Raw genomic sequence first — 16,632 nt, forward strand, 5'->3', positions numbered from 1 at the left:
TTTTTACATTTTATGGAAAATACCCTGCAATGGAAGTAGGAGAAGAGCTGAACTGAAAGTGTTAACCCCAAGGGATATTAGGTAAATGGGACAAGACTAGCAGAATAACCCATACATTCCTTCTGAACATCACAGGGCCCGATGGCTGACGAACGGCTCATTCTGGGGGAGTAACTGGCTGACACGATACAATAGGGAACCTACACGCAGTCACGGCTTCCATTCAGGTCACAGCAGTGGACTCTGGCAGTCGTGGGCCGATAAGTACATTTAATGAAACGCTGCTAACCTGTCATTTATAGAACAACGTGATCATATTAATCTACAGGAAATATAAAAACGCTCTCAGAGCCGAAGAGGAAAGTTTCAGAAATGGACAAATTAGGCTGAAGCTCTGCTGCGAATGAGTAGATGGAAATTCACCGCCAGGAAAGACCACATATGAGCCGTAATGACAGGGCGGAATGGTCAACTGGACACAAGGAGAGTTGTGTATTAGAAATAAAAGTGAACATGCATTTAATGGTTTTGTCCTGTGATAGGATAGGCGATAAATTCTCCATCCCCCAATTACTATTACGCAGTACTTACCACTTTCCATCCAATATGAATGACTGGGTTTTCCATTAGCGGGTGTTAGACTTACCCAATTTCTTCCAGAGGTGTCCTCATGCTGAACCTGGGAGTTCTCATTCTGGGTCATTGTAGTAAAGTCAGCCTATCTAACATAGGAAATTACATATGAAATCAGGAGAGGACGAAGGTGGTGGGTTTCTATCACGAGACCCAGTTTCAGAACCAGACTGAAACCCCCAGAAGAATTCAGGTAAGTTAACCAAATCGGACAATCCCTTTAAGCAGACCAATAAAGCGGTTATAAAGAAAGAGTCCTGTTCTTGAGGACCCAGCATTTCCATACATTATATTCACAATCCATTGACTTGAATGGTCATTGTGTAATGCATCATAGTCCCTGCAGGGGCGCTGCAGATGAATGTGCTGAATGTATATTCCATGACTGACACAATCACAGTTGATTGCATGACACCAGCTTTCTTTTGAGAAGAAGTGGACAACCTTCTTCTGAGAGTTGACCGGGACCATGACATAGAGCGTGCTCTTTTTAGACCAATGGGAACACATACGTTAGTCACATAACCATGCTGCAGCAGAGTCAGGTTCATATGAATGGGATAGAGCTGCAATACCAAGCACAACCACTTCATAATGTATGGTGCACCACTTAGCAGTGAAGAGGTCACAGCTATGATGGTCCAGGACAACCCCCCACCTAAAAATATTTTTCCATAAAAAAAAATGATAATACGAGACCGAGACACCTTTGAGACCAGTTGCCAAGACAATTCCTCATATAACCTATTATACAGGGTTGCCAGGCAGCAGGTCTTTAGCAATCAGTCTGTCTCGGCACAAGTCGCAATAATATGAGGGCAGAAACGGTAATATTATTCATAGAACCATAAATTTAGGGGACACCCCTTGAATGGGTTGTCTCGCAAAGACAAGCTCTGTCAACATTGCTCATGTGGGGCATTTTGGAGTCACATAGGGAGGTCCCCCATGGTGTCAGAATAGTTCAAGGTCTGGCAGATCCATTCCATAGAGAACCATTAATTTTTATATATTTTGAACTTCTAGGTGAGAGTAAAACCGATGTAATTTTGGGGAAAAAACGGCAGAGAGGTCTTCTTCACTCATGCACCATCTCAGAAATCACAAACTCACATCACACAACACTCACATCAATGATGACTGGAATGGGAAACCCCATTGTCAAGTCTGCGAAGTACATAATGTTCTACCCTATAACGTTCAGTAGTTGCCAGTGGTGGCCATCTTCCTTTTCCAAAAGAGACAACAACCACAAGAAACCTCATAACATTGCTGATCTAAAACCATAACCATTTTAGATGTAGGTTTGCTAAGATCAACCCAGTATTAGTGGGTACAGATTTGGAAGAAGCTCAAAAATTTTACGATAACTCGGGAAGTTCTTGACCTCTCACCATGAGCACAACACGTTTCATCACATAGACAATGGAGTCCACCACAACACAGAACAAAACATTATATCCAACAAATATACGCTGTATACGTAGGAGCATGAAACTCGACTCCTGATGAAAACCAAGACACAATGTACCTGCATTCGCTTCTTCACCAGACACCCAAAAAGTTTCTTGAACAATGTCTTTCAGGAGCTTCCTCTGCATCTTCTTTTTCTCCCGTAAGACATTTTTGAAGTTATTGATGCACTTGTTCAGGTAGATGGTCTCTACACATACTTGGTCAAGTCGTAGGGGTTTGTTCTCTTTGACTTCATCCAACATTTCACCGCTTTCCAGTGCCTGCTCGGGAGAGACTATTGCTTGGGGGCCATGAAGGTCTACATCGGGAGACAGGATCAGTGAGGGAATGGAAGACTCGTGAGGTAGAGAAGGGACTCTGTTGAGCACAAAATAGGCATCTTCTTTTAGATTAGAGCTCGAGCTGTAGCTGTTGCTCATGCTCGAATGTGTGGGGATGCTGTCATTGAAGTGGCCACTTTCAAGACTGTTCAGTCTTTGCAAAGTTTCATAGTCAGGAACTGGAAACCCGGGATCTTTATTTTCCATAAAGGCATCTGGACTTTCGAGTTTATTAAAGACTACTTTCAAAGCTGATCGGAAATGGTTAAGTGCTTTTCCTAATTTGTTTGCATAAAACTTTATATCAACTATATCTATATTTTCATTAGGTTGATCAAGGAAATCTCTTAAGACGTGACCACTCTTATCTGGACCATCTAAGTCTATGTGGACTACTTCTTTAAGGGTTTCTGCCACGGTACCAGCAGAACACTTATCTACGGTGTCATCAAAGCTTAAAGAGGTAAAACTACCTGAAGGGTCTTTAATAATTACGTTAATTTTTTCTGTGCTGCGAAATTGTACTCGGGAGTCACATGAAACCAGGTCTCCTTCTCCTTTAAACATCCCATCGTGGTCATCTACAATTGAACAGCATCGGTGTATTGCTATTTCGGCCTCCTCTGCCTCTGAAGATGCATTCAAATGGTTGGAACGGGTTAGAAGTCTTGAGCATCGACAGGAGGCTTTCTCACCAGAGGAAGGCAAGTTGGTGAAATGAAGGTTTTTCTGGGATTCTTGGGAGTCAAGACGAATACAAAGATGACTTACACTTTTTTCCATGCATTGCTCACAGGTCTCTTTCCCATCTCCTCTGACCGCTTCCCCATCTGATACGCTGCATTTCTTTGCCAAAGTGCATTTTTGTGCAAAAAGGAATTCCTCTCCACCACATGGAGCCTCGGTGCTCTTGTTCTGATATCTTATTCTAAACGACTCGGTTTTACGCTCAAGCGCAGTCTCATCTGTCCTCACTACCTCCTTATCTAGACTGAGGGAGCTCCAACGATTTTCTCGTAGACCCTGCTGAAGCACCGAGAGAGAATTTGCTCTTATTCTACTTTGTAAATTGTGCTCTTCGAATGGAACAATTTTTACTCCAGCACTTCTGAAGTATTCCAGTTTTTGAAGTATAAGGTCCTTGTGATCGGGATGAGAAAGTTTAACTACGGTTGGTCTTGGCCCTAACAAGGCATTGGATCCAGAGTCAACTCTGTACGCCTCCTTTATATATTCTCTACTTTGGATACCATTAAAGCAATGGTGGTCACATAAGAAACAGTGAATCCTCTCCAAAGTGTTCTCATCTTCATGCTCAGAGATCCCGTAAAAATATAGCACAGTCTCATCAGCAAAAGTATCCCTGCTCCCCTCTCCACTTGGTGAAAGCATTGGAGTTTTGAGGGAAGTTCCCAATTGTAAACCCTCAATCTCATTTAGGACAGAATCCACACATGTGGACACTTCTTCTACGGACCCCTTGATCAAACTCAAGTGTTGACGGAGCTCTGCTATCTCAGCCTGAATTCGACTGATGCCTTGTAGTTCTTTTAAGATGTACTCCACCACATCGCCAGACCGGTCACTACTTCCTCCAGAGCTGTACTCTGATGGATTGTTTTGGCAGAGAAGTTCATTATTTTCGGTGATCTCCTTCCAGCTCATGGTAATACTAATAGTGGATAGATCCTGCTGGTCAGTCAAGTGTCCATTACTTTGACTAGGTGACATCACTTCTGAACTTTGTTCGTCAGAAGAACTCTGCTCTTCTGTATTCTGACCGTCATTCTCTTCTGAGTTGAGACAAAATTGTACACTTGGGCTCCAACTCAAATCGGTCTCCTTGGCACGATAATCACTTGCCGTCTTGGTGTCCCCACTCCCCTCTATGAGGTCACAGGTGGGTTGGACGTCCATGTTGCTTGTCTTACGTTTTATTCCGCAAACGAACAAGTCGGTATCAATTTCCACAGGGGAATTTTGCCCGTTTTGGTTTGTCGACAGCTTCTCGATGGGCCCTTGCAACAGCCTCTTCATTTTCTCTCTCAGACACAGAGCAATTTTTTGCCTTTTCGAAGGCTTTATCGACAAGATTTTAAGCGGAAATTTTCTGTGCTGGAGAGTGGAACAATTTTCTCTCTTTTTCAACTTGCTTCTGGCAAACATCATCGACTGTAACACCTGCTCCTTCTCATAGCGTTATGCATCAATACTAAAGTTATGGTACATGCAGCCTCTTGGGTACAATGAGCGGTAAAGGAGTCTTCATGATGGAACTAGTACATTGGAAGGAAAACGTTATATGATGAAACGAGTAAATTTACCTTGCTCCCCAACAAAGTTACTTATGGGGCTCCAATAGAAGGGCAGCATTTGCAACCATGTTATATCTACTTAGTACATGAAGCATTGAGAACACAAGTTCATTTTTGGTCTACAAATAATGGAGCCAAACCACATCTGCAAAAAAATCTGCAATGACCTAGGGGTGCTTGGGCAACTCCGCAATGTAAGGGAGATGAGAGATGGGAGGTGGTAATGGGTCTTGTAGAAGTAATTCACTATAAATTTAACACGGGAAAAAAATTCAGCCATTCCATAAAAACATGGCTGCATTTCATTTTAGACATTTCTGATTACCGGTAACAATTTTTGCCTCCTCTAAAGTCATAATACATTCGTAGTGGACATGTCATGTCAGGGCATATTCTGTTCTGTGCCAACTAGTGACAGAAGGCATTTTGTGCTCTTGCAGACTTACATTATCCCATGTTTGGGTGACGACTTAAGATCTTATTGCTATGGAAACTCAAAAATCTATACTCTTAATAAAAAAATTTTTTTTAAAAAAAGCAAAAGGGAGGACTCGAGTCCCAGCTTTTGCATCGCACCTGATCTGCCTGCAGCTTCTATAAATCGGAATATAGCAACAGGTACATAGCCCGATACATTATATCCTATGGGGAATAAACCTAAGTTAGGCTGGGGCTCCATGGGGCATAAACGTTGCGGTTTGGCTGCTGCGTTTCACAGTTGCTTCAGGGTGGATGGGGTTCTTGTGAATCAAAAATCCTGCTGCGGTTTTGGAAGCAGCAGCATATCAATTACACCTGCGGTTTCCCTATAGGTATAATGGAAGCAGAAAGTCTGCAAAGGAAACCGCAGCATGTAGTGGCTTCCTGCTGGGCTTGGGCTCTTACTCAGCAGCCAATCTGAAGAGGCAGAGCTGCAGAATTACACATTGGGGAAGGGCGATGCTGCAGCCCGAGTCTCTGATATTACAAGAGGCGTATTTCAGACTCTCAAATGCCAATAGAGAAAATAGCTGACCTGGATTCACAGATCAAGGGTGTGCCCTAATGAAGCAGAGCTGTAGTGTAAAGCTAGAAAAGGGAAACAACAGCAACATGAGGCAGAACGTGGTTTATAAACCACCCCCAGACTGCAATAGACAATAAGCTAAAATTAGACATGAACAAAATATATTGATTTACATGACATTCAAAACCATTTGTAGACATCTGCTGTAAGTGAACATTTCTTCCCTAAATAAAAAGCATATATTTACTGACATGTGACTTTTATAAGATGGAGAAGGATGCTATACAACACTAAGCGGATTTATAAAGCTGCACAATAATAACGTGGTCATAAAAACGCTCAAAAGTAAAGAAAAATCTGTCTGGTGATTTGCGCTGGCCTAACAGCAGGATAGGACGGTGAGAAATTGCAGGGATTAGGTTATAACAAATCACTCTACAGCTTATCTACTTGCACCTATGGTTCTTCTCCCGCCGAATGGCTATGGTTTTATGGTTCTAAAGGTTGTCATCCTAGTGGACTGGCCCAGCTTCTACGTGGAGCCTGCGAGACTTGGCGTGATCTGATACATACATTGGCACCGGCTCCATCTTTGTTAATGCCCTCACTCCTATTAGCTACTCTCATAGCTTCTCGCCTCACCACCTACAATGACCTCTGGAAAAAAATTGGATCCTCCACTATCTGGGATGCTCTAATTCAAAATGGCCCTAACTTATGTAAGGGTTAACAATATGTTCAGAAAGTGCTGACACTAGCACATTTTGGTTCCTGAAACATTCTTGTATTCTGTCATAAGATGTTTTCGCAACAAGCCAGTTGAACTAGAATGTATGTGTTAGCGGAACTGTGTAACCATACTTGGATATGGTATCGTGTGACTGTAGTATAATCACGTATGCTATATAAACCTGTCCTTTTTGCTTTAATAAACTGAAGTATGCTGAACATGATACCCTGATGTCAATCTGTATGTCTCCTGAGCTCGTAAACTTCTCCCTGATCAATCAGAACTACGGCAAAATAACTCGGGGGTCTTGAGCACCTACACTTAGAAAACACATGCAATGGCCCTTCTTGAGGAAGACATTCATCTTTCTTTCCTTCACCGGAATCATTTTGAACATATATTTCAGACTCTACTCAAAATGAAAGGATTCCAGAGACAGTTTGTCCCCTTTGAAGAAACACTTCCAGTAAATACCCTATATACATGGAAGATCTCCTATATCCTGGACAGATATTACCCCTGACTAAATCTTTTAAACTATCCTTCTTCTCCTCTTCGGAATCTGGATTGGACATCAAACTATCTGAAAAGATGTTGAGTCAATCCTCCTCTCTGCGCGTGGACACTCACAGTGCGTCCATATCCAATAAAACCAATACAAATTATTAACTAGGTGGTATCGCTCCCCTTCCTGGCTCTTCCAACTCCTGCTGGCGTGTAAGTCCCATGAAGGAACTCTATCGCACGTCTGGTGGTACTGCCCCATCATCCAGAATTTTTGGAAAGACGTTCAAGATACCATTCAAAAGATGACAAAAACACCCTTCTCTATCACTCCAGAAATAGTTTATCTTTGCCATCGCCTCAATACAAGCCCTCCAAAGTAAACTGAATCATTCACTCGCTATCTGCAGCCAAAATTCTCATTTCCCAACTCTGGCTCCAGACAGACGCTCCTACCAAACAGTCTGGGATTGCAAAAGTGTCCCAAGCCATCCGATTTCAAGAACTTTCGAATTGGCAAAATAGAACCCACAACAAATTCCAGCAAACATGGCAACCCTGACTGGATTTCTGTGCCTGAACCAGTCCCTTTTCGCAGATGATTTTTCTTTATTTTCCTCTTTACCTACCAGTTACCTCTTCAAGCCTACTCTCAGTCTTCTCCTCCCTCTTACCTTCTTCCGTCTAACATAATTCTACTAATCTCTCCTTGCCCTTTTGTCAAACGTTGATGTTTTATCCCATTGGTATAAAGAAACCTTGATGTTACTCTGTTCTCCTGGTTAATGCTTTATTAATCTCTAATGTTCATAGGCTTTGTGATGGGCACCCATTTAGATCCATCTCTGTATTGTGTTACCTGTTTTGAAGTCTACTTGTGTTTCAATCTGAACTCTGTGATATATAAAATTACATGAAAGAAGAGAGAAGCTGAGCTCTGTGATATATAGGGTTATATGATAGAGGAGAGAAGCTGAGCTCTGTGATATATAGGGTTATATGATAGAGGAGAGAAGCTGAGCAGTGATATATAGGGTTATATGATAGAGGAGAAACCTGAGCTCTGTGATATATAGGGTTATATGATAGAAGAGAAAAGCTGAGCTCTGTGATATATAGGGGTATACAGTATAAGCCTATATATCACAGAGCTCAGCTTCTCTCCCTCTGTCCCAGCTTCTCTCCTCTATAGTACAAACCTATGTATCAAGTAACTCATCTTGATAATGCTATGAATCTATATATCGCAGAGCTCACATTTTGCTCTCGAACATGTCAGCAAAAATCATCCGACATGGTCACTTTAAATAAAAATTAATAAAACCACCATAATATTCATGTTGAATAATTGCTGCATCTCCAAGAACATCAGAGCCCGGATCCTGCCTGCTGCCAGCAGACCGCTCACTTTAAGTCTACGCAGTGAAATATTTACAGTCTCTGGAGCAGAATATTAAAGCTGGCACGGTGCCATCGTGTTGTGCCAGTAGACTTAAGTGTTTTTTTAATCAATTAGTCAAAACAAAATCCTGCTGCAACTTTATATCCACAAGCAAAATATGTTTCCTGTTATGTTATAGACGACCAGTCAAGTAATTCTTTCTTCTTTCGCACTAGGTTCACAATAGTGTTGGAGTGTTTGTTGTTCTCGTCTGTCGGCAGACCAGAACAACAGACACAAAATAGACACCAACTGAGCCTTTTGACTGTAATGGAATCGGTCACGTGTCCCTTCTGTTTAGCTGAAATTATTGGACAAAGAAGTTGTGCTTGCAGGACTTTTATATTCAAGGTATTGTCTGAGCCAACCTTAGGCGTTATACACACGACCATGTGTGTGACGCTGGCCGACACTGAATGGCACAGACATCACACAGATGTCATGTGTGTCACCCATGCGCCAGCCATTCTGCGGCACGGTTGCTCAACCATACAGGAATAGGACCAGTCCTAAGTTTGGTGGCACTAACTATTAGCCCGCACAAGGAACCGTGGAAAACACAGTCGTGTGCATGGACCCATAGAACCCAAATAGCACATAGTCATGTACATAGGCCCTTAGTGGCCACGGGCATGTGCATTTGGCTCTGCTCGAGGCCCGATGGCATGCGCCGGAAGAAGACGCGGAGAGAGGCTGTTCCAGACGAAGATGGAGGCGTTGCTGGAGAGTTCTCTCGCAGCACTGGGGACGCCCCTAGTGCTGTTTGAGCGCTGGGGACCGCCCCCAGTGCTGCAAGATAACTCATTTGCATACCGAAGAAAACCCGAATTTGTACCAAACAGCGGCGTGGAGAAGACATCTAAAGGTAGGCAAAGAATAGCCTTACTTGAGACTATTCCTACCTGTTCCTCAATTTAAGCAGAACTACAGTACTCCTACACAGCTCCTATACAGTGGACAGCAAAGGAGTCCCTTTAAACATCTGATCAGCAGGGGTCCGGATGTTGGGCCCCCACTGATTTTTTATTGATGGACTATCCTGAGCGTGATGAATTGCGTATGTATTGTACTGGGTAGTTTGTTCTGCTTCTGGTTTGCATTAATTGTAGTGGTTAAGTCTTATTGTGTGTTTAATGACTTTGTTAATTCGATAGGCCAGGATGTAGGTCATTAATTAAGCTAGGATGTTAATTACATTGAAAATAGCAGACTAATTAACAGGTCAATGCAAAGAGCCCAAGGTGTAACTTATAGGCCAAGACACCTTGGATACCTTTTCAGTTAGGAAAAATGTCAAGCAAAAACCCTGAATAATGAACAAAGGGAAACTATGACATCGAAGACATGGGTGTCATAATTCATGTTTCACCACTATCTGACTGCAGAAATATGGTTGTAAACCCGAAAATCTCTGATAATGAACATGAGGAGAATTAATGTTGATAACCACCCCAGATTACATATCAGTGGAAGGGAGTATGATAACCTTCAAGTTTGGTATGCCTGGACTTGTAAAAACATTTGGCTTCATCTGCCAGGCATATCATATATATAGGAGGTACCCACCTATGGGTTTGGCATATTCCCAATATAGGATCAGGAAATGGTTAGGGGTCCATCAAAGAGGGTTGATGGACAGAACCTGCACCCTTGGTCAGATACTTGGGGATGCGGCCCAGCCTGAAGTTTTGCCAATTCTTTATTCAAGCTCCACAGCCAGGTTTCTAACAGGGTTGCTCTTTATTATATTTCTTTTTAACTTGTACATGGTTTGCTTGTGGTGTTTTATTACATCTTTTGTCTGTAAGCACTGTACTTTATATGAAATGTGTATACTATTTCTAAAAATTTAATAAGACTGTCTTGGCTCAAAATGTCCCTACAATCCCAAAGGGAGAAAATACAACATAGCTGTGTTACCGTTTGTGTGCCAATGTATGCTAGTGGCTTACTATGTGATGCTGGGGGGCGCAAGTGTGAGTGGTTTGGGTAGATTAGACTCATCTACCGTAAGAGGTAGTTGGTGGCAGCCATTTGTGTGGATGTAGGGTTGCTTCACTGCTTTGTAGCCTACTGTGATAGATGAGTGTGGTAGCAAAATCCCCCCTTTATAGTCTCACGTGCTTGGGTGTCGAGTGGTTGTACAGACCCCTGCCACCGTGTATAGATAACCAATAAAACAGAATTGGACATTTAGTTTGTTTCCAGTGTCAACTCTTTGAGACAACTTCCTAAAATAGTGTTGGAAAGTGGTCTCCTCAAAGAAGATATACCAAACGAATGAGAGACCTAGAAATCCATTGCAGGAAATTTGGTTTGGATATGGGGATGGTCTTATCAAAGAAATAATTATTTGGAAAAAGTTCCCTGTAAGGGCTAGTTCACATGGGGTTCCGCGTATACACATCTTGTCGCGGCTTTCCGCTCCGGATTAGGCCTAGTCCGGAGGGTGGTGTTGCGAAGCGGACGTCCACGGCTGAATCCGCCGCGGAATCTGCCTGAAGAAAGGGCGGCTCCCATTGATTTCAATGGGAGGTGGTTTTATTAGCAGGATTTTATGCAGATTCTGGATTGATTCCCAAATACTTGATTTTGGGCATTTACTCCTCCGGCAGCTTGCCAGACACCACTCTGCTAAATTTCCCTGACGTAAATTCAATGGCATGTTTACAAGGAGTGCGACAACCTAAAAGAATTAAATGGATTTTCTTAGAGTTAAAGCACAACTCTAGTTTTGAACAACTTTCCCTAAATGAATAGTTCAGGTTAATATAACCAAATTATTAAAGAAATAGGTTTTCTTCTCCACTTATAACTCAGATACTTCCTACATATTAGTCTATAAAAAAGGGAGGGCAGAAAAGACACTCTAGTAATAGATAATTCTACAATCTGCCTATTCTGTGCTATTTTAAAACTGATAGGTCGTAGATAAGAGGCTACAAGTGCACAGAATAAGCCAATAAATCAATTAACTAGTTGAAGGGAGAATTTTACTCACTCCCTCCCTTCTCCATTGAGCTCAATCTGTGAAGCAGAATCCAGAGAGGACTCTAATGTAAACAGTCGGTTAGATTGAAGATAAGGAGCAGGAGAACAGATTAGAGAAGGAAACAGATCTCCTTAATAAGAAATATTACAAAGTTTCTTATATTCATTTATACTATTCATGAATTTACATATATGAGAAGCTATTATAACTGTAGGCACGTTTTAAATATTGAAGGCCTATCCTTAGGACTCCTGGGACCGCCACAGATCAGCTGTTTGAAGAGACCACAATGTTTGGGTGAATGCACAGAGATGTATATTGAATAGTGAATTTTCATTGCAGCTCGGCCTATGCGCTTGAGTGGGACCGAGCTGCAGGCCACTTGATGAATTAATGTGAAGTCAAATGGCATGTGAAGCGTAAGTGGTACTCAATGAAGCAGAACTCCTGTGGGGGCCCCGGATATCAGACCCCCTACCAATTAGATATTGATGACCTACCCTAAACATAGGTTATCAATATTAACCTCTTAGAAAACCTCTTTAACTGGGTCTTGCACAAGAGTTCTCTGATACATAGTAACGATCTCTGCAACTGTGCAAATACAACCAGCAAGAACGTTAAGACTTTAGATTCTATTGCTATGGAAACCCAGAATCTATTCTATAAAAGACAGGGAGCAACCTGAGCCCCAGTCTCTGTATCACATCTGACCTATCGCTGCCTTCACCTCTGCAGGTTGCTTTAGCTGCAACTGTAGAAACCTGATCAGTAAATTAAGTTTTCCAATGAATAAAGCACTAGAGGTCTCAATGTTTGGGCCCTTATTCATTTATGGGGTTATAATCTAGTAGAAACCCAAGACCAAACAAAGTCCTGTAAGCCCCAACTTTTTTGGCAGCCAACTGACCCTATTATAGTCAATGGGGTCCCTTGGGATCCATTACTGTCAATCATTACTGACCATTTTTCCATTCTTCTGGTCCTGCAACAGACCATGGTGCAGATATGAATGTATCCTATGGGACCACTGGAGATAGTAGAGTTATGTGGTGGGACCCCCAGAGATCAGACGGGGTAAGGTATAAGTTTTGTTCATGGGAATAAGAATAGTTCCGTTCGCTATAAGCAAGCAGCGTTGTAAATGATAAAGATCTGGTATACAAAGTATATTAATCAATCTTAGAGGTTTTTAATCCTCGTATAAGAAGAATTCTAAGTTTCCTAATATCGTAGACTTGTCTTGGTGTGCCATCTTGGAGCTGCTGAGGTCATATTCTCTGCCCAGAGGCCGCACTGTAACACTTCTGCCTTCATTTGTCACTTGTGTTAAATGTGAGAAGAGACGCGGCTGCCCGCGAGCAGCGACATTACGGGAATTTAGTCTGATGAGTTTAATCATTTGAGCAGAACGTGCGCCCCCTACGCTGCACTCACCGAAACGTCAACCATAGGGAGGAGGAGGTGAAGGTGGTACCAGGCTCTACTCTATGAAAGAGGGAGGGATGGTTGTACATTATTGGTTATACTGCGCTATAAAATATCAGCCCCCTGGACCCAGGCCCTCCAGGGAACACTACATGGACTAAGCAGTATACACACTAGGCTGTAGCCTTCGGCAAAGATATAGCACCGATAATTTATTATGCAACATGGACAAGCACAAGTACTCCAATTATTTTCTATTACGTCTGTATATTGACCAACATTACTCCATTCTCTTCCTTCTAGAACGGTCTTCTGTCTTTGTTGCAATCATCTGTTCCCTCCTGATAAGAACACTCTTGTCCCTTGGAATCCCGGATTTGGTCCTCGGCTCAATCACCTAATACTTCCCCAATCGCACATTTAGTGTCTATGGCTGACCTCACCTCTTCCCCTCGCCCTCTCTCCCCTGTCCTAGGACCCCAACTATTCTCCTTCGATACCCTGGACGTACAACACCTCATAAAATCCCATGGCTTTCAATACCACTCCCTTGTATCTCTCCGGCCCAGACATTACCTCTCTGCTATACAGAGCTGTGGTCTCCTTCTTGTCCTCACCATTTCTAAGATCTCTACTTCCTATCAATGAACAAGACATTCACCATTTACAAGCAAGCATTGAAGGTTTAGGCTAAGTTCACAACCCTGTCAGTCTCCAGAGGAGACTATTGCAGGGTCTGCCCAAAAACTTCAGATGAAAAGTCCTGGACCCACAACTTTTTCATCCGCTGATTTCAATTTATAGTCAATGGGATCCATTAGGCGCCATATGCATCCGTTATTTTAGTGGTCCGCTGTCTTTTTTTAGCCCTCTAATGGATCAGAATAATGGATATCTCGGCGCACATGTGCGGTTATATCCTCTGTCATAAGCATTGAGTTGGCTGGGTGTCTTTATACCCTCTGTCATAGACATCGAGTTGGAGGGTCCTTACATCCTGTGTCATAGGCATTTAGTTTGCGGGGGGGGGGGTATTTACATCCCGTTTTACTGTGTTATAGGCATTTATTTGAGGGGGTGTCCTTAAATCGTGCATTATACGCATTCAGTTGGGGGTGTCCTTACATCCTGTGTCATAGGCATTTAGTTTGCGGGGGGTGTCCTTACATCCTGTGTTACAGTCAGTCATCCAGATTGGGGGTCCTTAGATCCTTATTAGGCAATTAGTACTGTCTCTATAGGAGCACCAAATTGTGTTCCCAAAAACGTTAGCTTCCTTATTGGGGGCTGGAAATAATAAACGTGATACAGCATAAATATGTGCTCGGTACATGCACCCCCAGCATAGAGATCATGGTAGGAGACAGCTAGTGTGTCAGATGGTAGAGAATAGTCCAGTGGTATAGAAGGGACCGGGGGCCGATCACCAGACCGAGCGAGATAAACTTCATCCTTATCAAACCTATAGAAGACTATTATCGCTGTTTGTTTCTACACGGGGTGACAACGATGGGGTTTCAATCTGGGGGGGGGGGGGAGTAAATAAAATTAGCGAGTCTTTTATCTGTAAAGAAAAGTTTGAAGAAAAGAGAGGCAGTCTTGTAGCAGCAGGCGGGCACAGACCTGCAGGGGGCAGTAATTTTCATTTCCTTCAAACATCCTTTAATTGCCTGAATTACAAAAGAACCTGTAGATGAAAACACTCTAAAGAGATTACCGAGTGGCACCGACTGGCAGAGACCACCATCAGCGTCACAACAAGTGGAAGCGAGGCCGACAGGTCTGTATGTACAATGGCCAGCAAACATATGAAGAATGGATCACTCCTATCATCCCTGACACCAGCAGCTCACAATCTAAAATCTCTTGCCATGTACAATGTACCACACCCATCACCTCTATAGCTAGAGCCCTAGCACCTCACAATCTAATCTCACAACCTTATCCAAAATAAATCACTCCCATCATCTGCCATTCCCAGAGCTCACAATCTAGTGTGCCATAAACAATGTATTACTGCTATCATGTCTGCCCCAGGAGCTCACAATCTGATCTCCCCATTTCACGTGTAAAGTATCACTCCCATCATCCTACAACTTAAATGCTATCTTACAGACAATATATCACGCACGTCATCCCCAACTCCCATGAGCTTACAATCTAATCTCATTAAAATGCAACCTAAATATATAGGAAACTTAATATATTATTTCGTATTGGCGAATCTGAAGGAAACCCTCAAGAACCTGGGGAGAATGTACAAAGTCCACAATCAAGTGGCCCCTACGCACGTTCCAACCAAGGACCTAGGGGCATATGCCTCCGAGTCGTCTTAATGTAGTGTAGTAATGTCTGTTCTCCGTCTTCCAAAAGTCACATTTCAGGTAAGTGCATTGAAATTATTGCACAGGTGTAGCAGAGCTGAATTTGTCAGTCAGTTTCCATAGGACTGCAGTGAATCCTACTGCGTTATTGTAGGATGCAGCTCTCGAACAGTTAAGCGACCGCATAAGCTCTGCTACATCTGTAACTCCAGGGACCAGGAACATACACAAGACTTATCCTAGTTCCATATAATCTTCTCCATCCGTGAGCCTCCCCCCCAAATAAACCCAACACTTACCTTCTGGTCTTTCCCCACAACGCCGGGCCCCACACACTTGGCAAAGTGAACACACAAGGTGCCAAAAACTTTTGGTGCTCCAGAATGGCAGAATGTGACAGATGTCCCCCCTGGCTGCACATTAGATGTGCTGAGGAGGTGACGGGTGACATGCGATTACCCCAGAAAACCAAAAACAGATGGACTTAGCACCCAACATTACTACCCCGGGCTCGGATCCTCTCGCAGCTACCCAAGCTAAGCATCAGTGAAGCAGCGGGAGCGACACTTGTATCCCCAATCATCCATGGCAATAATCCGGTTAACTCTTGTTGAGCCAGACGGGGAACTTGCAGCATGTTGATGGTCGAAAAGGGAACAGCGTACATGTAAGAGCAAGAAAACCTCTGCTCCCCGCGCCGCTGCGCTCCTCCTCTCCAGCTGCCTGCTGCCTTCAGTCTTACTTATAGATGGAGCAGTATCCCCCTCCTCCCCAGCACACATGTGCACATACATAGCACCGGCACCATGTAACAAGCAGGGATGAAGAGGATGGAGCAGAATTTACACCAACAAATCCCCAAAGGGAGAGATTACTGCAGCCCGGAACTCAGCACCTACTTCTTATGGAGTGTGAATGTGACTGAACATGAAACCAGGGGCTCATAGAAACCTGTACTTCGACAGTCACCAGCGCTGTCAATCACCCCCTACTCACAGCCGCAAGGCAAGGAGCTTTCCCAGCTTGTGGAAGCCGTCCCCTCCCCAAGATCATCAGATCCATAACTAACTGTCCTTCCCTGGTATTTGGACTGCGACTCCAGTATCTCCATATTGTATTCCCCACTTCCAACAGGTCACTCCCAATATCAGCTTCACTACTCCCAGCATGTGCAAAACCCTGAACTCTCAGTGCACCCCCAAAATCAGCTGCACTACCCCTAGCATGTCCAAAACCCTGAACTCTTAGTGCACCCCCAAAATCAGCTGCACTACCCCTAGCATGTCCAAGACCCTGAACTCTCAGTGCATCCCCAAAATCAGCTGCACTACCCCTAGCATGTCCAAGACCCTGAACTCTCAGTGCACCCCACCCCTTCACATGCTCAATGCCAGACTCATCACTCCCAGTGCACCTCCAAATCAGCAGTAATACACCCAGAAAACCTATATCATGTTGTTCAC

At 43.3% G+C, this 16,632-nt stretch overlaps 2 protein-coding genes across 5 annotated transcripts in view; both read right to left on the bottom strand.

Annotated features, from left to right (window-relative positions):
• The window catches only part of LOC142198676 (uncharacterized), a 168,067-nt gene that overhangs the window by 108,859 nt on the left and 42,576 nt on the right, over positions 1–16,632 (bottom strand). The gene's annotated exons all lie outside the window — the stretch shown is intronic.
• On the bottom strand, positions 1,987–15,951 carry LOC142198859 (uncharacterized). The gene is made up of 2 exons (XM_075269732.1): positions 15,469–15,951; positions 1,987–4,705 (listed from the first exon to the last, which is right to left on the bottom strand). The coding sequence occupies exon 2, from the start codon at positions 4,596–4,598 to the stop codon at positions 1,995–1,997; it is 2,604 nt and encodes an 867-aa protein (XP_075125833.1). The 5' UTR covers positions 4,599–4,705; positions 15,469–15,951; the 3' UTR covers positions 1,987–1,994.

This window comes from Leptodactylus fuscus, chromosome 1 (assembly GCF_031893055.1).
Source record: "Leptodactylus fuscus isolate aLepFus1 chromosome 1, aLepFus1.hap2, whole genome shotgun sequence".
NCBI lineage: Eukaryota > Metazoa > Chordata > Amphibia > Anura > Leptodactylidae > Leptodactylus > Leptodactylus fuscus.